Source organism: Phyllostomus hastatus, unplaced genomic scaffold, assembly GCF_019186645.2.
Source record: "Phyllostomus hastatus isolate PE091 unplaced genomic scaffold, TTU_PhHast_1.1 phas_contig_38, whole genome shotgun sequence".
NCBI classification, from domain to species: domain Eukaryota; kingdom Metazoa; phylum Chordata; class Mammalia; order Chiroptera; family Phyllostomidae; genus Phyllostomus; species Phyllostomus hastatus.
In genome coordinates, this window is record NW_025333869.1 from 35230459 (window position 1) to 35255385 (window position 24927).

The 24927-nt window shown below is 39.0% G+C and overlaps 1 protein-coding gene across 4 annotated transcripts in view; it reads left to right on the forward strand.

Annotated features, from left to right (window-relative positions):
* The window catches only part of SLC16A9 (solute carrier family 16 member 9), a 77938-nt gene that overhangs the window by 47771 nt on the left and 5240 nt on the right, over positions 1-24927 (forward strand). For 3 of the 4 annotated variants that reach the window (XM_045842408.1, XM_045842407.1, XM_045842406.1), the window contains 2 exons: positions 3450-3593; positions 21808-21903. In XM_045842408.1, the coding sequence (XP_045698364.1) occupies positions 3450-3593; positions 21808-21903 (240 nt within the window). The remainder of the gene's footprint in view (positions 1-3449; positions 3594-21807; positions 21904-24927) is intronic. The other variant, XM_045842409.1, reaches the window with a different exon arrangement.

Sequence of the window (24927 nt, forward strand, 5' to 3'; positions counted from 1 at the left end):
AACAAAACAAAACAAAATAAATAAACAAAACAAGAAGAGCCTTGTAGGAACAAAGCCCAAAGGGATGGTTACCAGAAGGGAGTGGGTGGGAGAATGGGTGAAAAGGGGAAGGGGAATATAGTCAAGAATATTGTGATAAGTTTACACAGTAGCAGATGATTACTAGGCTTAGTGAGGCAATCATATTTTAAGGTTTCAAAATGTTGAATTACTGTACTGTACACTTGAAGCTAATATAACCAATATAAAATTATATACCAACTACACCTAAATAATAATAAATTTAAAAAACGATGTTAGCTTTTCTCTAAGTAAGCAGCAGGTGGCAGTGTGAAAATAGAGAATTTTTTAAAAAGCAGTTTCAATTTGCTGTTTTCATCTGTCAGAGAATTTCTACTCACTTTTTCCTGAAGCTTAACTTTTTTCAAAGATTCATGTAACAGCCAAAAATGCTTTAAGAATTTATTTGATAATTGATAGTAAATTATGTATTTTATAAAACAGTGGGTTTGGTTGTACATGCTATAGAAATTATTACCCTTCATCCCCACCGCCAACTTCCCAAACTCTAGATTTCCTTGTGGAGTTAATACGCATGAAGGAGCATAGATTTGAAGTCTTACTTTTGGGATGAGGCTGGAAACTTTTCAAGTGTGCCAGTGATAATCTCTGTGTTCTAATTCCATTGTGCTGGTTAAACACTGACTCTTGATGCCAATGCAATTTGGTAAACAACAGAGAAGGGTCTTGCCTTTATGGTGTCAGACAACCAGTTAGGGTATTTGAATCTTAAAATCATTTCTATCTTTGAAGTATCTAATTATTTCTCACTGGGTATACAGACAGCTAAACTATTGGAAAAGTTTGGTATTTCAAATATATTTTTCCTTTAAAACACTGGCATGGAATATTCCCATTTGCCATATAAATATATCAGTGTACTCTTCTGTACCAACTCACACTAGAGAGGACCTGAAATGCAGGGGCCAGTTCATGACCATCCAGGAATGTAAGAGCCACAGGCACTGAGAGCGATCTCCGTGATCATAACCTGCTCTTAAATGTGCTCTTACGTGATTCTCTGGTACAATAGGTGCCCCCTATCCACGGTGGACATGTTCCAAGACTCCCACTGGATGCCTGAAACAGCAGACAGCATCAAACCCTATTTATATTATCTTTTTCTATGCATGCATAACTATAATAAAGTTTAGTTTACAAATTAGGCACATTAAAAGATAACAACAACTAATAAAATAGAGCAATTATAACAGTATACTGTAAGAATAGTTACATGGACAGCTTTGGGGTCATTATTACAAAAGCAGGGTCACTTGAACACAAGAACTACGACACTGAGTAAGCCGTTTGATAATGGAGATGGCTCCTAAGTGCCTAATGTGTGTGCTCACGGAGAGAATGCACCACGGAAGCCCTGGACAAAGGGTTGGTCCAGATCCTCAGCGGGACAGAGCAGGGTGGCAAGAGATTTCATTACGTTACTCAGAATGGCATACAATTTAAAATACATAAATTGTTTATTTCTGGAATTTTCCATTTAATGTTTTCAGGCCACAGTCTGAGGGTGACCGAAACTGTGGGAAGGGAAACTGTGGAGGAGGGTGACTGCTGTAATGGGCAAGAACGCTGGGCTCGGGGTCATTGCGTGCTGGCTCTGCCACTTACAGTGAGACTGTGGGCACATTGCATCATTTCTGCATTTGAGGTTTCTTAAAACATTTTTCAAATTGAAGTAAAAAGAAAAAATATACATAGAAGAGTATATATTATCATGAGAGTATATAGCCCAATGAAATGTTCACAAACTGAATACGCCCATGAAATGAGCACATCTGAGCAGGGTCCTGGAAGTTGGGCCGTCTTCCTTTCTGGTTATAACTCCTCACCTCCTACCAAACATAACCACATTCCTGACCTCCAGCCGTAGATTGATATTGTCTTTTGGGGAGTACTTTTTATAATGATAATTACATGATGTGTACTTTTTTGTGCTTCGAGTTCTTCACTCCACAATGTTTGTGAGATACATCTGTATTGCTCTGTGTGGTTGTCATTGCTGTACAATAAGCCATACCAAATTTACTTATACATTCCACTGCTGAGGAACACCTAGGTTTCTCGGTTTTGGTTACTATGAATAGTTCTGCTATGAGCATTTTGTATGTAACTTTTGACATAGGTATTTCTATGGGATGCATCCATTGGTTTTTATTTGGTGTATACATAGAAGTGGGACTTCTGGGTTATACAGTGTGCCGTGTTCAGCTTTAGGAGATAAATGCCAGCAGTTTGTAAGAGTTCTCATTGCTCCACATCCTTGCTATCACTATTGTCTGTTGTTAGCCATCTGGTGAGTGTGGTGATTGTGCTTTTCAAAAATTAAAGATAATAATGTGTACCTTATTGTTGAAAGGTTTTTGTCAAATCAATTAAGTTTTACTTTTCTTTGGTTCCAAATCCTGAGCTCTTTCTTCTACACTAGACTTGGACAACTTCTCTGAGGTTTAGTTTCCTTCCATGTAAATGAGACTATTGGGCTGAATAACCCTTAATATTACTTCTAATATGCTAAGACATCTACCTGGACAAATAGGGAGCTTTTCCATTTAGCTCCACCTGCCAGAATATTCTTTAAGATGAGAATAACTACCTCACCTCCACCTCTTACCTCTATAGGGTTGCTATTGTTTATATTCAGTCAATCAACACATCTGCTTTCATCACCAACAGTGTAACTGGCGTTGTGCTGAAAAGGAGCTCTGGATAGGAAGCATGCATGGGACAGGCAGGAGACAAAAGTCCTCAGAATATGAGGGTTGAGACAATGGGCTCAAGAGTCAGACTAACTGGGATTTTACTCTGCGCTTGTTCTGGTGGCTGCTGCTGCTGCCACTCACATCACGGAAGAACGAGCGCTGATTGGGCAGTGACTTGTGCTTGGCCTTGCGACCAGCTTCACATCTGTGTTCTCACTGGTCTTCACAGTAACACTAGGGGGGCTGCTGTTATTCATTCAATTTTCAGATGAAGAGACTGAGGCACGGAGATCAAATCAGTTGCCTGAGACCAAAGAGCCAGAAAGGAGTAGAGCTCAAGTTTGAAGAGTCTGACTCCGGAACCCCCATTTCTTAACTATGTGATCTTACCATCCTGAAATCTTAATTTCCTTAACACACACACACAAAAATGAGGATAACAATAGTATCGACCTCTCAGGGTTGCAGTAAGGTTAAAACCAGACGAGGCTGTTTATGTGAAGTACTCACAGTGTCTAGCCCTTAGTAAATGCACAGGAGATGTTCGTTACTATTTTAGTGTTGTTACTTTCAGATGGAGGGAATCATTTTAAGCTTATGATGAGATGAGTAATACGATTGTGAAAAGGAGATTGCTGTTAAATAAGTGAAGACTTACTTTATTTTTTTTAGGTCCCATCTGCAGCCTCTGTGTCTCGTCTTTCGGAGCCAGACCTGTGACGATCTTCAGTGGCTTCATGGTGGCCGGAGGCCTCATGTTGAGCAGTTTTGCCCCTAATATCTACTTTCTGTTTTTTTCCTATGGCATCATTGTAGGTAAGAAACCTGATCGCCGTAACTTTTCTCAGCTTCAGGAGTTAATGCTAGTTTTAGCAATGTGAGCTTCATTACTTAGTTAGCAGAAGTCTAGTGAAGATGTTCAGTCACAATTTACTTCCAGCGGCCACTTCACCAAAAATTGTTGCCTTGGCAAACTGTCTGCCAGGGCATCAAAATATTTAAAAGGAGAAATGTGTTTTAACAGTGCACGCAATGTTTTCTTTCCAGGTGCAGGAGGTTTTTCATTTCAGTACCTGTCTGTAAAGTACACAAAAGGGCGAAAGGACAGGGAGAGTATTCCACTTGGGTGTGACTGACATCTGTCACTTCTCACTGACTTAGGAAGTAGTCCCTTTCATATGGGTCGGTTAGGCAGGGCCTGTTCAACTTCGTGTGTTCTAAACATCCTGCTGCTTTACGCCCTCTGTCGCCAGGACCCTGGTCACAAAGTCACAGCAGAAGTAAGAAGTAGATTGTAAAGCAGGTCATTTTTTTTTTTTTTAAAGTAAGGCAAGATTTAAGAAAACTGAGTGGTGGGATACGATGACTATCTTGGTTAAAGGAGAAGGAAAAGTGGAGTGCTTAGGGCTTGCGGGTTTTTTGTGGGGGAGGGGCAATGGGGATATGCTTTTGTGTTGCACTCTAGTAATCATATCCGCTGTTCCACGTCACCAGACTCAGTGTTTGCAGGAGCTGCTGGTGGGGGATTTGAAAAGGACTCCAGCTTTGAAGTTTTTTCTTGTCGTTTGAAAGAACCCAGTTTGTTGAATACTAATATTCCTCTCTTTCACTTGCGACTATTTCCCCAATAATAAATAATAGGAAAAATAGTAGCTAATGTTCACTGGGTACTTACTGTGTGCCAGAGTCTGTGCTAAGTGCTTTATCTGATCTCATTTAAACTTCACAAAACCTGTTTTACAGAGAGGGAGGGTGAAGCTCAGTGAAATGAAATGACCCACTAAAGCAACTCAGGGAAGACATGCGGGGTTGGATCCACTCAGTCTGACACCACATTCTGACTGTTTTAACTTTCTGTAATTGTTTTTAGTGCCTTTAGAACTCAAAGTTTATTTTAAATTTTACTACATGCCCCAATACTACTCAGATAATAATCTAAGTAAGTAGGTCACTTCTTAGTTCTTTGAGAGCATATAGTATATATTTAACATTTTATATTCCCTATAGAATTTAATGCAGTTTTGAACCTATAGCTATAAATATATTGAATAATCATTTTGTATTCTTATCTAAAATAATTAAAAATGTAGATATCTGTATTTATGCATGGATGGTATTATTCCTTTCCGAACATAGGACAAAAGGACAAATTATTTCTTTTAGGATAAAATTCCTTTTACGTTTATTCTTTTTATATGCAAAATCAAACCATTATGTCATTGGTGTGATTTGGGTATTTTCACCAAACTCTGGACCAACCATTTAAAATTTCACAGGGATTTACCCCTTCTCATGTTTTCTAGAGAAAGCCTTTGTGAGTACATATCCCAAGTTCTCATTGACCTAAAAACTAACAAAAAGTGAGTGATAGCATCACATTTGCATTACCTAGAGATAAAAATGAAAAGAAAATTTTAAAAAGAAAAATATTAACTGGTAGTGTCTAAGATTTATATACATTTGATTGTATTGGAAGAATATCTAAGGATATTTAGAAAGCAAAGTAAATACAAAATTAACTCACTCCCAAAATTAAATGTCAAAATTCCTGTACTAATGGAGAGAGCTTTACAAACTTATGAAATATGAAATAGATTTTGATTTGGCTCATGTTAGTGGAAACTTTCAATAGCTAACCCTGTTCTCCCTCTCCATGAATACATGGTCTTCAGTTAACTAGATACTGGTCTTGATTTACTCTTTTGGCTGCTGGTGGTAGTGATGATGGGTTTAAAGAGCTTCCACTTGGCTCTTCCCAACATAGTAACTCTTACTCTGCTGTCCAAGGAACAATATGTAGGGGGTTATGCTAACTAACATGTATGTGCACCCCAATTAAATACCAGCGACTGGGAGAAATAACTGTTGGGTGGGTCTGTAGACTCAGCAGACCCACTGTAAGGCAGACCTGGACCATGATCCCCCATTAATGACCTGGGCACCCCCTATATGACCCCACTATAAAGGAAGACAATGCAAATGCTTCAGGTTCCTAGTTAACAATGTCAGCTTGTATCTAGTGTCCAACAATGTTTAAAATACATACCGATTACCCCAGTGTACTATTACCTAAATACTGCTGTGGTTCCCTTTGGGTAAAAATTCAGGGTATAATTATTTACTTGTCATAGTGTTTGTTGCAATGTCCTTCCTCCTGGAATCCCAGCCTTCCCTACAGTCAGTGGATTCTGGGTCACTCTCCAGGTCTGGAGAATATATTATTACTCTGATTTGGCAATAATTTTGAATTCATGCAACTAGAAAGAAATTGTCAGCTCATGGAGAGACCAATGGGCTTTGGGTCAGGATGTGTAGGTTCTGTGAGCTTGAGCAAGCACCTTGATTTCCACAAATGACTGTCCCCTCATCTGTGAAGGCAGATTTAGCATCTATCCCATATAGGTCCTGTGGGGACTACATGAAGTCAAGCAAAATATAGATAAACATAAAATAGAAATTTGAACTGTATGTCAAGTAATAAAAAAACTCACTCTGGTAATTATTGGGGCCCAATGAGGTATTCCTTGCTGATTATTAATACTCATTCCATGGTTGACATCTTCATGGTTTTATTTCAACAGTTAGGCTTATAATCTAGGGCTCATAGATATTTGTGGGATAAATAAATGGAATAATGATGAATAATGACACTTCCATTCTGTCACCATTTGAAATACAGTACCCAATTGAAAAGGAAGTGACAGGAAATTATTACAGTCTAAACTCATTCTCCTTCCTATATTATGAGTTCTTTAGGAAAAAAAAAAACAAGAAAGATTCAGTCTAATGAGAACATTCATTGAGCACCACCTCTGTGCAGAATTGTATTCTAAGCATTTCCCTTTGTCAGGAATGAATTAAATGGGGCTTGTAAGATAGACAGAATGTCATAGGGAAGGAGCAAGCACTAGCAGGCAGACCATGTGGGTTAATGTTATTAGATCCACTTACCAGCTCTGTGATTCCAGACAAGTTACTTATCTTGTTTTCTCATTTTTAAAACTCAACAAATAATAGCATCTGACCTATAGGGTTTTATGGATTGATGAGATAATGCAATAAATGTCAGCTAACCTAGCCATTTTTATTAGTTGTGTGACTTTGGAAACGTATTTAATTTCTCTGGCTTCTATTTTTATTTTTTTAAAAATGGAGCTAATATAAGTTCAGAGATATTGTGACTATTCTCAAAATAATGGATATAGGGAAGCATGCAGAGGTATTGAATGCGTATTTGTTCTCTTCTCCCTACATTTTTTCTGACCTCTTAGTTTAAGACCAGAGCAGCAGTTTTTTCCTACTAAAGAAGCTCTATTGAATCAGAAATATTTATCTAACAAATTAAAGTATATAGAAAAATAAAGCTATATATTATATTTCATTATGATATAAAAGTCAAAAGAATACTGAAGTGTGTTAATTGGCATACTTTTGTTTTGCCATTTAATTGATATTTTAAGAAATAACATCTTGAACATATGATGTTATCTTGTTCAGTTTTTGTAGCTAAAATAAATGGCAGCTTGCCAGTCTTTTAAGTGACTATAAACCATGGTTCCAAACTTGGTAATTCAGGCTCCTGTTTTCTCAATAACATTTCTAATCAGAGAAAGAAAGTGTGGTGGAAACTGGGGTTGAGGTGGGAAGAGGAGGTACAGAAAATGTGCCCTTAATGAATTGCTTAAGCTCCTTCCCAATAATTTCTCTTTGCTTTTCTGAAAAGCACGATTCAAAAACAATTTCTTTCATTCTCTTCCTTCATAACATAGTACTGTTTCCTTAATACTGTCTTCTTGATTTTTGGAAAAATTTAATTTTCTTTTCCTTCCTTTTCTTGGTAACAGCTGCATAAGCCATTGAACTTGGGGAAGGTAAAGCCACACTTGTGATGATTGTCCTACTCTAGTAGAAGAATGAGATAAAGTTCTTTCCTATATATTTACTGTAGCAATTAAAGTTTTATAGGCCTTTTTTCTGTTTTTTAATGGTTATATCATTAAAGATAGTCTTTTTTCTCTCATGGATGCTCACTTAATAATAAGAAACTATGATTTTCTAATTAGTCTCAAGCTATATCTATATAATGCTATCATACTTGGGTAAAAGTGAAAAAATATACAATTATAATGGCTATATTTTAGCACTTTATTATATTCCAGATACAGATACTAGATCTTTTACATTTTTATCTCATGTTTTTTATAATTATCTTATTTTAAAGATAAGGAAACTAAGAATTAGAGAGTTTAAGTAAACTAAAATTCCAAAAGTCACACAATAAGTGAAAGATTTAGGACTTGAATCTATGCCTGTGCTCTTAACCAGTCAATGTCATGTTCAGGGTACTGAGGCTAAGTATATGAAGTTTAGAGCCATGTCTATCAAAAAAAAACAAAAAGCCAAAAAATAGCCTTGGAGTTTCTACCTTTCCATGCACATGTTTTAGGCCAGTTGACACAGCCACCAGCCTGCAGTGTCTGTGGCATTACAGATGAGATAAAATAAATTCACACGGACTACTGAGTCCTGTGGAGGAAAAGGGATGGCTTGTGACTTCTCTCAAGGGGAGAGTGCCCCACCCTCGCCTTGAGAGGCTTTTATTGGATTCAATTTGCATAGGAATGCAAGGTGTATACGTAGAGCTCATTAATCATCATCAGGCAGTAAGCATCAAACAATAGATAACATACAAAGAACTCTGAGGGCCTATTTTGAGTCAGGGTCAGATAGCTAAAGGCCATAAAATTTTGGGGAACAAATTTACTTCCTGCCTGGACCATAATTATTTAATTGAGAGCATTCTAAACAAAGCAGGTTTCACAGGATTTTATATATTCTTTCTTAGGCCTGATCACCCTAGGGAACCCGCCCTTTCCAGCACAGGGCTGTACCCACCACAGGCATTGTTTCAGGCTTAAGGTATTGTTTCAGGCTTAAGGTATTGTTTCAGGCTTAAGTCAGGCAGGGGAAGTAAGGCAGCCAAGAGATTAGGAGACTTCTCAAAGACAGAATGAGGACTCAGGCCATGTCAAAGCCAAGGGGTGAGGGTCCATCACCCCTTTTCTGTAGCCCCCATGTCCTTCCCTGTGGCCTCCCCATGATCATGCTTGTCTTAGGTTGTCCTTCCCTTAAGGACTCTTACGCATCATTGGCTAACTGATCAAGCATTGGGGACCAGGCAGGGTGAATAAAAGGAGCAGAGGTGGTGCCCCTGCCAGGGAGATAAGCTTTGTCTCCTTAGTGGCTTTTGGTCTGAAGGTCACTCACTCAGCCTTAGCCATGGGGGGCTTACAGCTCCTGAAACCAGGCAGAGCAATTCCCAACAGCCAGTAGTATCACAGTAACCACACTTAGCTACCCTACATTTGGTTACTGTAACCTTATTTATCTTTTTCAACATCCTAAGTTGCATTCTTACAATTTCATTTCCAGGATTAGATATTTCTAGAATATTATTTGCAATTGCTCATCCTAACCTTTGAACAGGAATATAAACCTGACTCAGATATTCAAAGAGGTTTTTGAAATGCTTGTTTCAGAATATACAGAAAATTCTTCCAAATGACCAAGAGACAGGTCCTCTTGCTATAGTGACCACCTGTCCCAGTTTTCCCAGGACTAAGGGCTTTTCCTGGATGTGAGGCCTCTAGTTGTCAAACTAGGAAATTCCTGGGCAAATCTGAATGAGTGGCTCCCCTCCCTGCCACATAGCATCTGTATGCTGTAGCTCCACCCTTATTGCTTCTTAAGATGGCCATATTACAATGATTTTTCCAACCAGTGTGCCGCAAGAATTTTTAAAACATGCAATACCTGACTATTGAGTCAGGGGTACTGACCTCTTTTCCCTTAGATTGTCAAAAAAAAATTATAACAACCAACACAATAATAGCTGTCTGATATAAATGAGTCAAAATGATACCTTTTTTTTGGTCAGATTGCCAAGAAATATAAATATATTTGGTGTGCTGCAGAATTTTAGTAATTAGTTTATGTGTGCCATGAGATGAAAAATACTGAAAATCACCACCATATTTGAATGCACTGTTATGAAAATATTTTATTTTCATAAAAATAATATTACAGGGAGAAATTTTTATACTATAAATGCAGGGGCTCAATAGATGTCTGTTCAGTTATACACAAAAATATATATAATGACAGGATACTTAAAAATAATTCATGACACTTCAAAATGTGTACATAATTTCAAGTGTTTTATTGCTCTTCCCTGAAAAAAATTTCATCTGCACGATTTTATTTATATGCTAGTCCTTAGAGGTGCTTGCTTTATATATTCTGATTAAGAAGCATTTTATAATATTACAGAATTTTATTTCTTCTTTTATGTCCTCTAATTGAGTTATGTCTTCGTATAACTCTCTTATTACTTGAATTGATTCAGATGTTTTTGAGTTTATAGATAAGGATTGAGAAAAATAAGCAAATGTGACTGTTTAGTGTGATTTGCCCAAAGCACCATTTTATAATGCATAGCAGTTTTAAATGAGTTATATATTATTTTAAACCATATAATTCTAATACTGTATTTCTAATGATGCTATCCTGCTATATGAATTACTGTGAAATAAAAATACATTTAATATTTTATTTTTATTTTTTTAATATATTTTATTGATTATGCTGTTACAGTTGTCCCATTTCCCCCTTCACTCCCCTCCACCCTGTACCCCCTCTCCCACCCACATTCCCCCCCCCTTTAGTTCATGTCCATGTGTCATACTTATGAGTTCTTTAGCTTCTACATTTCCCGTACTATTCTTGCCCTCCCCCTATCTATTTTCAACCTACATTCTATGCTACTTATTCTCTGTACCTTTCCCCCTCTCTCCTCCTCCCACGCCCCTGTTGCTAACCCTCCATGTGACCTCCATTTCTGTGGTTCTGTTCCTGTTCTAGTTGTTTGCTTAGTTTCTTTTGGTTTTGCTTTAGGTGTGGTTGTTAATAATTGTGAGTTTGCTGTCCTTCTACTATACATGTTTTTTCTTTATCTTCTTTTCTTAGATAAGTCCCTTTAGCATTTCATAAAATAAGGGCTTGGTGATGATGAACTCCTTTAACTTGACCTTATCTGAGAAGCACTTTATCTGCCCTTCCATTCTAAATGAGAGCTTTGCTGGACAGAGCAATCTGGGATGTAGGTCCTTGTCTTTCATGACTTGGAATATTTCTTTCCAGCCCCTTCTTGCCTGTAAGGTCTCTTTGGAGAAATCAGCTGACAGTCTGATGGGAACTCCTTTGTAGGTTACTGTCCCCTTATCTCTTGCTGCTTCTAGGATTCTCTCCTTCATTTTTACCTTGGCTAATGTAATTATGATGTGCCTTGGTGTGTTTCTTCTTGGGTCCAACTTCTTTGGGGCTCTCTGAGTTTCCTGGATTTTTTGGAAGACTATTTCCTTTGCCAGATTAGGAAAGTTCTCCTTTATTATTTGTTCAAATATGTGCTCAATCTGTTGCTTCACCCCTTCCCCTTCTGGTACCCCTATAATTCGGATGTTGGAATGTTTAAAGGTGTCCTGGATGCTCTTAAGCTTCTCCTCACTTTTTTTGAATTCTTATTTCTTCATGCTTTCCTGCTTGGTTGATTCTATCTTCCTTCTGGTCCACTGTATTGTTTTGAGACCCAGTTTCCTTCCCTTCACTATTGGCTCTCCTCTGTGTATCTTCCTTCATCTCTTTTATGGTAACCTGCATCTTTTCATCTAATTTGTGCCCAAAATCAACCAATTCCATGAGCTTTCTGATCACCAGTGTTTTGAACTGTGCAGCTGATAGATTGGCTATCTCTTAGTCACTCAACAGGATGAGTCCTGGGGGACTGATCTGTTCTTCTGTTGGAAACATGTCTCTCCCTGTCTCTCCTTTTTTTTTCCCCCGGTCTGGTCGCTCTTGCAACGGTGGGGGGCAGAGCCTTAGGTGTTCACCAGGGCTGGGCACCCCAGTCGCTAGATTGTGACATTATATGTGGGGGCAGGGGCAGGGGCAGGGGCGGGAGGGAACAATGGTAGTAGTTCTGTTCTCCTGGGATCTCAGTCCCTTCTCTGGGATCCTGGGCTGCGAGCTCTGCCCTGGTCCACAATCGCCGCCTCACTGGGTCTGCCAGCCGCAGCTTGCGTACTCAGGGACCACCGTTGCATTCTTGCATGCCCCAGATGGCCAAGTTCGTGCCAAGTTTTCCCCGACCTCCACACACTGCCAACCCACGCCCACCGGGTTCATCCTCACGGCCCCTTCTACCAGTCTGGATGAACAGGTCTACTTCAACTTCTTGGCTGACCGACTTCCATTCAGATAAATTCTCTATCAGTTCTGGGTGTTATTCTAGCTGTAAATTGTTGTTGTTCTAATCTTGGTTGTGCGTGGAGGTATGGTGCATCCATCTATTCCTCTATCTTGCTGGAATGACATTTAATATTTTTAAGCTAACATTTAATTTTTGGTCTAAGTAAAAAAACACCCAGCATACTTTAATTGGAAAACAGACAAAATATTATAAAATATATATACACATACATGAATATATATAGTGTGTGCATTTGTTATATGTTAGAAAAAATGTGACATGTAGAAATGAGGAAGAAAATGTAAGAAAGGGTGACAGTGTAAAAATAGATAGAAATGATTGAAATTAACCAGTGTGGCTTAATATGGGGGACCCAAATGAGATTTATGAGGAAAGGTAGTATAGTAATTTTTGTCAGGAGGTTCATTGAATAGACATTTTAAAACATAATTTTCAATTACAGTTGACATACAATATTATATTAGTTTCAGGTACACAGCATAGTGATTAGATATTCAAATAACTTGTGGAGAGATCACCCCAATAAATCCATTACCCCAATAAATCCACTACCCATCCACACATAGTTATTACAATATTGTTAAGTATATTCCCTATGCTGTACTTTACATCCTCACAACTGTTTTGTAATCACCAATTTGTACTTCCTAATTGCTTCCCCTTTTCAACCATCCCCCCAACTCTCCTGACATCTGGCAGCCATCAAAATGTTCTCTGTATCTATGTTTACTCTGTATTGTTTGTTCATTTATTTTGTGTTTTTTAGATTTCACATATACATGAAGTCATATGGCATTTGCCTTTCTCTATCTGATTTATTTCACTCAATATAATATCCTTTAGGTCCACCTATGTTGTTGCGAATGGCAAGATTTCATCCTTTTTTATGGCCGAGTAATAGTCCATTGAATATGTGTACCATCCCTTTTGTATCCATTAATTTATCAGTGGATACTTACTTGGGTTCCATATCTTGGCTGTTGTAAATAATGCTACAATGAACACAGGAATGGAGATATCTTTCTGAATTAGTGTTTTCGGTCTCTTCAGATAAATCTCTAGAAGTTGAATTGCTGAGTCCTTTGTTTTCTTGTTACAGCCTTTGTTTGAAAGTCCATTTTATTGGATATCAGTATTGCTATCCCATCTTCTTGTTTTTGTTTTCGTTTGCATGACATATCTTTTTTCATTCCTTCACTTCCAGTTCGTGTGTATCTTTTGTTCTGAGGTTAGTCTCTTGTATAGAGCATATATTGGGTCTTGTTTTCTTATCCATTCATCTGTCCTATGTCTTTTGATTAGAGCATTTAATCCATTTACAATTAAAGTAATTATTTCTAGGTACATACTGCTTGCTATTTCATTCTTTATAATTATGTTCCTCTTCTTTTTTTCTTTCTTCTTAAAAAGTCCCTGTAACATTTCTTATAATACTGCTTTGGTAATGAACTCTTTGAGCTTTTTCTTGTCTGGGAAACTCTTTATTTCTCCTTCAATTTTAGCCTTGCTGGATAGAGTACTCTTGTTGTATTTCCTTGCTTTTCATCACTTTGAATGCAGTGGTACCTTGGTACTCATTGTTAATTCTTTCCGGAACTTGTGACGAGAGCCAGACTGAAGAGTACCAAACAATGAAGCATTATTTCTTGTGGGGTGGTGTCAGACTCACCAGTTCTAGCAAATGCAACAAGTCCCAAGCAAGTGCCAAGGGCTGAAACTTTTTTTTCTCATCAAAATGCGATGACTGTAGGGTTTGATGAGTTCCAAGGCCAATGAGTACTGAGGTATGACTGTATTTTGTGCCAGCCCCTTCTGACCTGTAAAGTTTCTGTTGAGAACTCCACTGACAGTATTATGAGAGCTCGCTTGCTGGTAACTAACTGCTTTTCTCTTGTAGCTTTTAAGATTTTCTCTTTGTCTTTAATCTTTGGCATTTTAATTATGATGTGTCTTTGTGTGGGCCTCTTTGGGTTCATTTTGTTTGGGACTTTCTGGGCTTCCCGGACTTGTATATGTTATTTCCTTTATCAGGTTAAGGAGCTTTTCCATCATTTTATTTTCAAATAGGTTTTTGGTTTCTTGGTCTTTCTCTTTTCCTTCTGGTACCCCTATGATGTGAGTGTTGGTGTTGGCTTAATGTTGTCCCAGAGGCCCCTTAAGCTATCCTTATTTTTTTGGATTCTATTTCCCTTTTTTTTTCTTCTGATTAGGTGTTTTCTGCTTCCTTATCTAAATCACTGATTTGATTCTACTGTTGATTCCTTCTAATATATTCTTCATTTCAATTATTGTACTTTTCATTTTTGAATGGTTCTTTTTATGTTTTCCATCTTATTATTTCTATACTAATGTTTCCTATCTCTTTGTTGGTGTTCTCACTAAGATCATTGAGCATTCTTGTCACCAGTGTTTTGAACTCTGCATCTGGTATATTGCTTGTCTCCATTTTGTTTAGTTCTTTTTCTGATGATCTGACCTCTTCCTTCATTTGGGCCATGTTTCTTTGTCTCCTCATTTTGGCTGCCTCCCTATGTTTGTTTCTATGAATTAGGTAGAGCTGCTATCTCCGGCCTTGCTAGAGTTGCCTTGTATAATAGGAGGCCTGTGTGGCCTGATGGTGCAGTCTCCCTGGTCACCTGAGCCAGGTACTCCAGGAATGTCCCTTGTATGGGTCATGTGGGTCCTCCTGTTGTAGTTGAGCCTTCATTACTGTTGGCATGTCGATGGGATGGATTGACCCTCAAACTGATTGACTGTGAGGACTGACTGTGACTACAGTGGAGGAGCAGTTGTCTAGGGGCTGACCCTATGGAGCAGGATTTGTTTTAGTGGGGCTCTGGTGCCTAATGAGTCTGCCCTTTAAGTGTGTCATTTGTGGAGGGGGTTGAGTGGTACTCTGGTGTGGTCTGAAGTCAGCCACTAGATGTGTTGGTTGTAGAACCTCATGGGAGGTGCGGGTCAAGTTCAGCCTGTGCCCTGCCTGGGGTCACTTGGTTTGAGCTATAGAGTGATTTGCAAATGGTTGCCACTTGTGCTGGGCTTGGAAGTGCCTGGGAGAAGCCAAGCTACAACCTGAGGCCAGCTGCTGGTAGACCTGGGCTTGGGGCAACTTAATAAGAGATATACAGCACACAGAGGCCAGATGCTGCTTGCTCAGGGTTTGTGAATCTGTGAGAGATTTTAGAATAGTCCACAGCATGCACTGAGACTGGCCATTTGTATAGAAAAGCCATTGGAAATGGCTTATGTGCCCCAAAGTAGAGTGGGTCATGGTCTTATGGAATATCAGGGCAGAGCAAACAGTGTTAGCCATGTTGATGGAGACTCAGATATGGCGCCTGCACTTGGAAGGCTCAGCCAAAGGACAGTGTCTTCTGCTAGCACTCCTGTCTGGGAGAAAAATTCCTCTCCAGCCCTTGCCTTGAAGACAGACAATTCAATTCCTCCTTATATTTCCCTGGCTCCTTTCTAGATGTTGTTCCAGCAGTGGAGCTCTGATCAAGTGAGTCCATTAGCAGGTAAATCCCTGTGTGAGCCCTTTAAGAGAAACACCTGGGACTCTAGAAGCCCTTTGTCTCACTCGGCCAAAATCCCTGCTGGTTTTCACAGCTGGATGTTGTGGGGGCACCTCTTCTTGGCACTGGAACCCTGGGCTGGAGAGCCAGGTAGGGGGCTGGGACTCATCACTCCTCAGGGGGGACCTCTGTATCCAAGATATTTCTCCTGATTTTTAACCACCACACACGAGTGTGGGACAGCCTGCTCCTCATCTCCACTCCCTATACCAGTCTTCACATGGCTCCTTCTCTGTGCTCTTAGTTATAGGACTTAAGTTTAGCTAGGCTTCGGCAGTTCTCGCTGATGGTTGTCTTGTAGCTGTAATTTTGATGTTGTCTTGGGAGGAGGTGAGTACAGTGTTTACCTACTTCGCCATATTCAACAGACTTTGTTTTTCAGTTTTTAAGAAATATATGTATATTTTTCTGTATATAACCATATAAATACAGAATATGCAAAAATCAGCCTCCTTATAAATTTTAAAAACTTGTCATGGACACTTTTCTATTTAGTGAATATACTTCTACAACATAATTTTTTGACAACTGCAATAGACATTTTTTAAAAACCTTCCCTCCAAGCCAGGCTCAGCCTTGGAGCCAGGATACTCAGGTGAGTAAGACACAGCCTGTCCTCCAGTAGCTCTTTGTCTAGTTAGGAGGATAGACTTGTAAATACATAACTTGTGACACAGTAAAAAAAATGCAATAATAAAATGAAACCCAGGTTCAGTGCTGGTGTAGTATGTATGTGTAGGGGAGAGGGGACACTGAAGAGGTTTTGTGCAAGAATTTATGCTTGAGTTGAGTCTTGGAAGGGTGGTAGGATGTGGTCAGGTGAACACGGGTTGGAAGGGGAGTGAGAGTGGTGGGACAAGGATATCCCAAGGGTTGAAAGGCTCACAGCCATGAACTAGAATGCCGTCTTTTCATGGATGTTTATTTACGGGATGCACAAGTGATATGGGAAGCTGCATACATGTCACAGCATGGTTGTAACAGAGGCTGGTGATAAAGTGTTTTGCGTGGACTCTACTGTGGGAGTGAGACGTGAGAATTGTCTGACAGTAGTTTAGAAGGGAGAGTAGTAGGAGAGGTGCCAGAGGCTGCGACAGAGACCGAGGGGCTACAGTTCAGATCAGAAAAGATGAGGAGGTGAACTGAGGCAGGGGCATGCAGAAAGGCAGGGGTGTGGTGATAACATAAGCAGTGGGTGTCATAAACAGCTTGCTGTCTGGGTGGATGTGACGAGATAAGGGACAAAAGGGCCTTTGAAGTTGTGGTTTCACCCCGAGGTGTGTGAAATGGAACATGAGGTGTGGAAAGGAAATGTTAAAAGATGTAAATATATTTAGTTTTTACCTATTTAAGTAAAGGCAGACAATTATATTTTACTAATGATTGGGCTTTGAAACGTTAGCAGTTCAGATATTTAGTTTTAAAACTAGTATGCTTGTATTGGAGGTTGGTGCTCAGAACTTTTTTTTTCCTGGTAGGAGTCTAATAAAAATGACTGGGGACCAGGGAATGCTTTAAGAAAGTGGTTTTCAAATTTTTTAGTTTTGGGTCCCTTTATACTCTTTTATTTAGGACCCCAAGGAACTTTTGATTATGTAGATTGTACTTATTGGCACTTATCCTGTTAAAATTTACTGTCTTAAAAGTTGAGGAGAGTAAAAATATTTGTTTAATAATTAATTTAAAGATAATAACAAACCCAGTACATGTTAACATAACTAACATACTTATTATGAGAAAAACTATTTTCCATAACAAAACAAAATTAAGTGAGAAGAGCAACAATAAAGACATTTTTGCAAATATCTTTAATGTCTGGTTTCATAGAAAACTCCTACATTCTCTTCTCTGTTCTACACTCAATCTGTTGCAATATGTTTTTCTGACTGGAGCGTATGAAGAAAATTTGGTCTCATACAAAGATATAGTTGGAAAATGGAGGAGTTTTTAACAGCCTTTTTAGGTAATTGTAGATATTCTTCTTTGTCACTCAGTAAAGACCAGTTTTCCAAAGGCTTATTGCAGTTTTGACCCTGATACTGCATCAGTGAACTTTTGTGTTCTGCTATATTAAATCCATTTGTTTATTCTGTACTTTGAATAGCTCTGCATTCAAACCTGATTTTGTCACCTCATGAATTGGTTATTTGAAAAATATTAGTTCACTGAGTTATGCAAGAATTTTAAAATTTTGACACATTTTCATTATACAATATCAAAAAAAATTTTTTTGTTAGCATCATTGATGGGCTCATCAAAATATTTTTGTGTGTTGGAAAGCTGTCACACTCATGGCGATGGATACAAATGTCCCAAATTCTTATTTTTGCTGGAAAACTGTCAGTTGATTCCCTTGGTAATTTGTTTTCAAGGAACATCTGCCCAATACTCCAGTCTGAGTAACCGCGGTTTGTCACATATTCTTTCAAATACAAACGGGGTTACGTGAACAAAAGGGGCTGTTTTAGCTGACGACTAAAACAATTGCATACGTGCTTTTCCTTGCAACAGTTGTGTGTGGTAATTCAGATGATGCATTTTTGAAAGTTTTGCTTGTTTATACTGTGAGCGTGTGGGGGGTTAAGCATATAGGGTATAAAGTTTGGTACAGATCCCATGATTTGTGCTAAGGCCCTTCTGATTTTACTCACTGCCTCTTATGCACCATCAACATGAGTGTGAACACAATGGGGAAAAAACAACAACAGAGAGCATCTTCGTGTTATTATGAGAACAGTTTTGACTTTAAAGGCCGCCGGACAGATCCTGGGGCCTCTGGAGACTTCTCATGAGTGGGTACTGATTTAAGGTCCTTCTCATTCCACCCTCTGCTTGTTGAAAAGTTTCAAGAAAAGGCATTTCAAATTTATGCTACATTAAAAAAAAGTGAAACAATCTTATCTGAAACCCATGGACTTAAAATAATTTTTTACATTTACTCTCCTTTTAGTCTAAAATTAAACATTGCTGTTTCAACTTTTCTATACTGGCATTTAGTAAGTGGATATGTCTTTTTTTTTCTGTGTCTCAAAATGCCTAAAATTTGTAAGAGCCCTGACAACCAAATCACAGGAAAGTAAATTCATTCCTCCTCCAAAGGATTTCTGATGTAAAGTCTTAGTTGTTGCTACCACCGACCGGCAGTGACCGAGAAACGCTGTGGATGGCTCGTCAATACACAAGAAAAACATACACAGAGACAAGCAGGTCCTGTGGGGAAGTAGGAGCGAATGGCCACTGTTTCTAGTGGGGAGCTCGCCGTTCCTTCCCGAGAGGCTTTTTATTGGTTTCGTTTGCATAAGAATTCAGGTAAAGCTCATTACTCATTGCCAGGAAGTAAGGATCAAACAATAGATAACAAGGAAGTCTGAGGGCCTATTTTGAGTCAGGGTCAAAGAGTTGTAAAAAACTTTAAGGAACAAACTTACTTCTTCCCTGGACCCTTATCATTCAACTGAGAGCATTCTAAACAAAGCAGGTTTCACAGGATTTTAAATATTCTTTCTTGGGCCTGATCACCTGGGGAACCCGCCTTTTCCAGCACAGGGCTGCACCACCCTCTGTCATTGTTTCAGGCTTAGGTGGAGCAAGGGAACTAAGGCAACCAAGAGATAAGGAGATTTTCTCGCAGACAATGAGGACTCAGGCTTTGTCAAAGCCTTGGGGTGAGGATCCATCACCCCCTTTTGCTGTAGCCCCCAAAGTCCTTTCTTGGGGGCCTCCCATGTGATCATGCCTGTCTTAGATCATTCCCCCCTTGGGGAATCTTACCCATCATTGGCTAATCGACCAAGTATTGGGGGCCAGTTATGGATGAAGTACCAGAAGCAGTGCTTCTGCCAGGGAGATAAGCTTTTGTCTCCTTGCTGGCTTATGGTCCAAGGTCATCCCTCAGCCTTAGCCTTGGCAGGGGTTACAGCTTCTGATACCAGGCAGGGTGGTTCCCAACACTTAGTAAAAACAGTGACTCTTTTCTGACTTCACAAAATTGATTTTTCAGAAACAAGTCTTATTTCACATCTGAAAGTGTTCTATGTGTAGTAATGATAACTGTATAAATCAATCCAACTCCTGTTTTAGTTAATGGCATAGTATTTCTTCCTTTAGCTCATACAAATGGGTGCTTTATTTTAAAAGATTTATTTAAGTGTAATTGTTTTAATCCATCTCATTTCTTTAAGAATTTTTATGCAATCAAAGATGATCATCTGCATCCTGGGTTACTTTAAGATCTAATTTCCTAGAACGTTTATGCAGTATATTTGGTAAGCCCATGTATTCTGTCTAATTATAGTCCAGGTAGCGATTAAAGGTAATAAAAGTGATCTTAATAACTCATCTAATAGGCCATGGTTAAAATTCAGTTTTTTAAATGTAGCTTGTGTTGTTTATAGAGTGATTCTGAAGAACAGGTGATGCTACAGAAGAAAAGCAAAAAATTGTGAGTTAGAAGCCAGAGGAAAATGTTATGGCAAACAAACTAGGGTTATCAGGTGCTGAATAAGGATGAAAAACTTAGGCTAACAAGTCAAGAGCCTTGGAGCCCCAGCCCTTGAGGCTCAGTTGGCTGGCGTGTCATCCTGTGTAACAAAAGATTGCGGGTTCAATTCCTGGTCAGGACATATGCTGGTTGTGGGTTTGGTTGCAGTCAGGGCACATAGAGAGGCAACCAATGGATGTTCCTCTCCCTTTCTCTTTCCCTCCTTTCTTCTCTCTCTAAAGTCCATAAGCATGTCCTCAGGTGAGGCCCTTGGGGTTCAAGAAGGGGAACTTTAAATTCACAGAAAAGTAGAGAATAATATAGCAAACAACTCTATGCTTTCCATTTAAACAGTTGTTAATATTTTATTGTATTTGTTTCCCCTTTTTTGTGAAGATATTTTAAATTAAAAACATCATGACATTTTATCATACTTAGCAATAAGGTAATATCGTCATAAGAATGGCCAGTCTGTTAGAAGCACTTACATGAGCCACACTGAGGACGTGCCTAGAAGTAGGGTCACAATAGATTGAAAAAATGCTCCTGAGAATGGGCAGTTTCAGGGTTTTTTCTGTTTGTTTTTAAATGCATTTAGAATCAAAGGAGGGGACATAAGGAACATTACATAAAGTCCATTTCTGGTAGATTAAGGAAGTGGGAGAAATAAGTCAGGGAAATTTCCAAGACTGTAAAAAAAATGGAGAGAAGAATACTTCTTTTACATTGGAGGGTACAGGATAGTTAACGTTTAACAGTTACAGTAGATAGGGATAGTACACAAGAAATAATCATGCGCTCCCTTGAGGGGGTTATGCACCGGTTGAGGGGTCTGAAAAAGAGGATTACACTTGCATTTCAAAGGTGTGTTAATGTATATGCACAACAACAATGGACTAGGCTTCCTTAAGGAAAAGATAAACCTTTTACTAAAGGAGTTATAGGTCTGGGGTGTGACTACTTACCATGACCTGCCCAAAGAGAAATTTATGATCAGATCACCATGTGAGGTCACTTTCGGTCACCGAGCATGTCAGATTTATTACATAGCGCCCCTTTTTTGTTCACAGTGGTTTGCAGCACTACAAGATAAAGCTTTACAAGTACACATTTCGCTGTGGTGTGTTAATCTGAGGACAACTGAGGACCTGCCTTAGGGTCTTTGTTTTGCCAACTGAGGTGTGCAAGCTAAGAGCTCTAGCAAAGTAGGTTGGGATGATGAAAGGGATTTTAAACATTGTTTAGAGGCCTTGGAGAAGGAAAAACAGAGCTAAGGATGAGAACTGGGAAGAGAGACATATCAAATAGGTACTTTTGATTAAAGTTTGCTATTTGGTGTGTGGTTTAACTGTTTTCTCTCTCCATAAAGTCTTAATTTAAATTTGCATTCTTCACTTATACTTTATAAATTGGATTATTTTTTCCAACTTGACTCTGACCTTTGGGTATGTGTAGAAAGAAAAATGAGCCTGCATAAGTGTTTCTCTTGGAGCTGAGCACTACTGTTGAAGGGAGCTAGGAACCCATGTTCTGAAGAGTGTTAGTCAGTCAGTAACAGAATGTTCTATTGGAATCATTCCTCTTTTCCTTTTTTTTTGCATTGAAATAATATAGTCTATCTTAATTCATGTAATGTCTCCTTATGTTTAGGTCTCGGATGTGGTTTATTGTACACTGCAACAGTGACCATCACATGCCAGTATTTTGACAGCCGCCGAGGCCTTGCACTTGGCCTGATTTCAACAGGTACACTTTCAAAATAAGTACAGCATTGTTACTATACAGCCTTCTAATCAAAGTTAAAAGTTACCAAACACAAATATGTTTAAACAACCACTCCCCAGCTACCAGTCAGGTGGCAAAATGTTTTTACTCTCGCCCTATAAGGAAATTTCAGTTTCCACTGTAAATATGGTGTAGCTTTCAGAAAAGCCTAAGATACACATATGAAAAATCTGGGGCATTAGATTTCCCGTATGTTGAAGTAAGAAACATCCAAACCTGTAGAGAATTTTTATATGACTTTATTTAAGCCAAACTGATAACATATGCTGGGAAGTTCCTTTTTTTGCAGCTTCTTTTATGCATTTGAAGTTTTTAAGCTTCTTTTATGCATTTAAATTAAGGAAGATTACAAGAGGTGAGGGAAAAAGCAGTGTAGAGATTGGATCACAGGATAGTTAATCAAGATTATGTGCCTTTTGGAGAGTGATTATTTCAAAGAGTGATTATTTCAAAGTGATTATTTCTTAGATGCACAAAAGCAATGGACAGGGCTTGCTTGAAGCAAAAATAAGCTTTTTACTTGAAAGAAATATTCCTGGGTGGACTGCCCACCATAACCTGTCCAGTTAGGAATTTATGATCAGATCACCCTGTGAGGTTACTCTCCATAGAACCCTTTTTCATCGTCCATAAATATAATATAGGAAAAGAAAGCTTATGGGCCCAGTAAATTGAGAGTCACATGCTGGCGAAAATCGTGCCGAAAGAAGTGGAGAGCACATATGTAAAGGCCTTTATCCCTGAGGAAGAGGGAGACATGGAAGGGAAGTGGAGACCCCTGAGGCCCCTGTCACAAAGACTGATGCTGATAGCTCTCAGCCTCCATTTATTGTGAAATTTACAATTTCCACAAAAAAGTGGAGAGGACCGATTTATGAATACATATCACTGACCTGTGTGCACATCCAAAAGACGGGTTGTTTACTCTTGCTATTCTTTAATCATCAAGAGGTGATCACTGGTTGGGGGGAATGTAAATATAAAATTTCTGGACCCTCTCTGATATTTTAAAGTGGTATTTTACTTTTCAGATGGATTTTTTTTTTCTAAGCAGTTTAGCAAACTTATCAAAAATTTTGTAGCCAGTATTTTATGAATTTGCTTGGGAGATAAAGCTGCCAAATTTACTCAAAGGTGTATGTTTACCTGTTTATGGGTGAGTGTGCCTGGGAAGCCAGGCTTTCAGATAAGCCAAATAACGTTAGTAGTACGTCTGACAACAGGATCCAAATCAATGCTTTGCTCCTGACGCTAACCAGTGGCTACACAGCAATTCCAGATCTATTTGCCTCTAGCTGGGTATTTACCCAATGTGATTCGAAGAAGCATTGTCAGTTAAGAAGTGTAGGTCATGGTCTAGGAAGAGATGGGGTCAGCCTCTGAAGACATGGCTAAGGCAGAAATGGGAGAAGAAGTGGAAAAAACAAGACAGAGAACCCAGAGCAGTTGGAATGTAGTTTCGAGAACTTGGAGTAGGAGGGTAGGTATGGCAGCTTAAAGAACAGCAGGTCTTACCTATACTATCCATTTCCTGCACAGGCACTGTGATGTAGTAATAAGCACAGACCCTGGAGCCAGACCTGCTTTGAATCCTGCCTGTGTCATCCACTGGCTGTCTGGTGATAGTGAATTAGTTAACTTTTTTGTTAATTGTTAAGCCTCAGTTTTCTGAACTGTAAAATGGGAATAAGATAGTCCTTATTACATTGGGTTACTGGGAATATTGAAGGAGTTATTGTGTAAGGCACATGTCAAGGGCTCTAAAAGTGTTAGCCATTGTAGTTATGACCTAGATTTCCCTGCATGTCCAGGTTTATTTGTGCTGAAGACTTTGAAAGTTGTATGCTGTTCCTGCTTTTCACTCTGTCTGGGGAAGAAAGCCTGTGGGCTTGGGACATGGCACGCTGAATCTAAACTGGAGCTACTATAGACAGTCAAGATTTGGCAGAATTAAGGAGTTTTCAGTTTCAACTCACAGGGAATTAGGTGAAGCAAAGTTAGGGAGAAGCAGGAATCCACTGTCTTAGTCCGTTCAGGTTGCTATGACAAAGCACCAAGACTGGGTGGGTGACTTATAAACAATAGAAATGTATTTCATAGTTCTGCAGGCTGGCAAGTCCAAGAACAAAGCACCCACAAGTTCGGTGAGGGCCCACTTTCTGACACCTAGATGGCTGTCATTTCACTGTGTCCTCACAAGGCTTCAGAAGGGGAGAGGAAGCTCTCTGGGGTCCATTTTATAAGGCATTAATCCCATTCACGAGGGCTCTGCCATCGTGACCTCATCACCTCTGAAAGGCCACACCTCCTAACACCATCTCCTTGGGGGCTCAGTTTCAGCATATAAATAAGGGGAACACAAGCATCCAGTCTATAGCATCCAACCTCAGTGAAAAGAGATAACAAGCAAAATAAAATTACAGTGGAATTTTTTTAATTGAAAAGAAACCAATAGTGCAAATACTTGAAATATTGTGACCTTGTTAAAAGAAAGGAACATGGGCATGAAATGAAGGATCTGGGGACTGGGTCTTGCTCTGTGGTGAACAGGGGTCCGTAGACAAATGTCTATGGGCCCCGTCTGCTCTGCTGCCTGTTTTTGGACAGCTCACAAGCTAAGAATGATTTTTTGCTTTTCTGTATAGTTTTAAAAAAATCAAAAGAAGACTATTTTATGGCATGGGAAAATTATATGAAATTCAGATTTCAGTGCTCATAAATAAAGTTGCATTGGAACATAACCATGCTCACTCCTTTACAAACCTTCACTGGCTGCCTTATGCTTCAAGGGCAGAGTTGAGCATTTGCAACAGAGGTTGTATGACCCGCTATGGCTTAAATATTCACTCTCTGGGCCTTATAGACAGAGATTATTGACCCCTGGTATGAACAGTTAATCAAAGCATGAGCATGTCTTTTACTATCTCAGCTTCTCTGAGCATCTATTAACATTTTCCCACTTTGATAATATATAACTTAGATGTG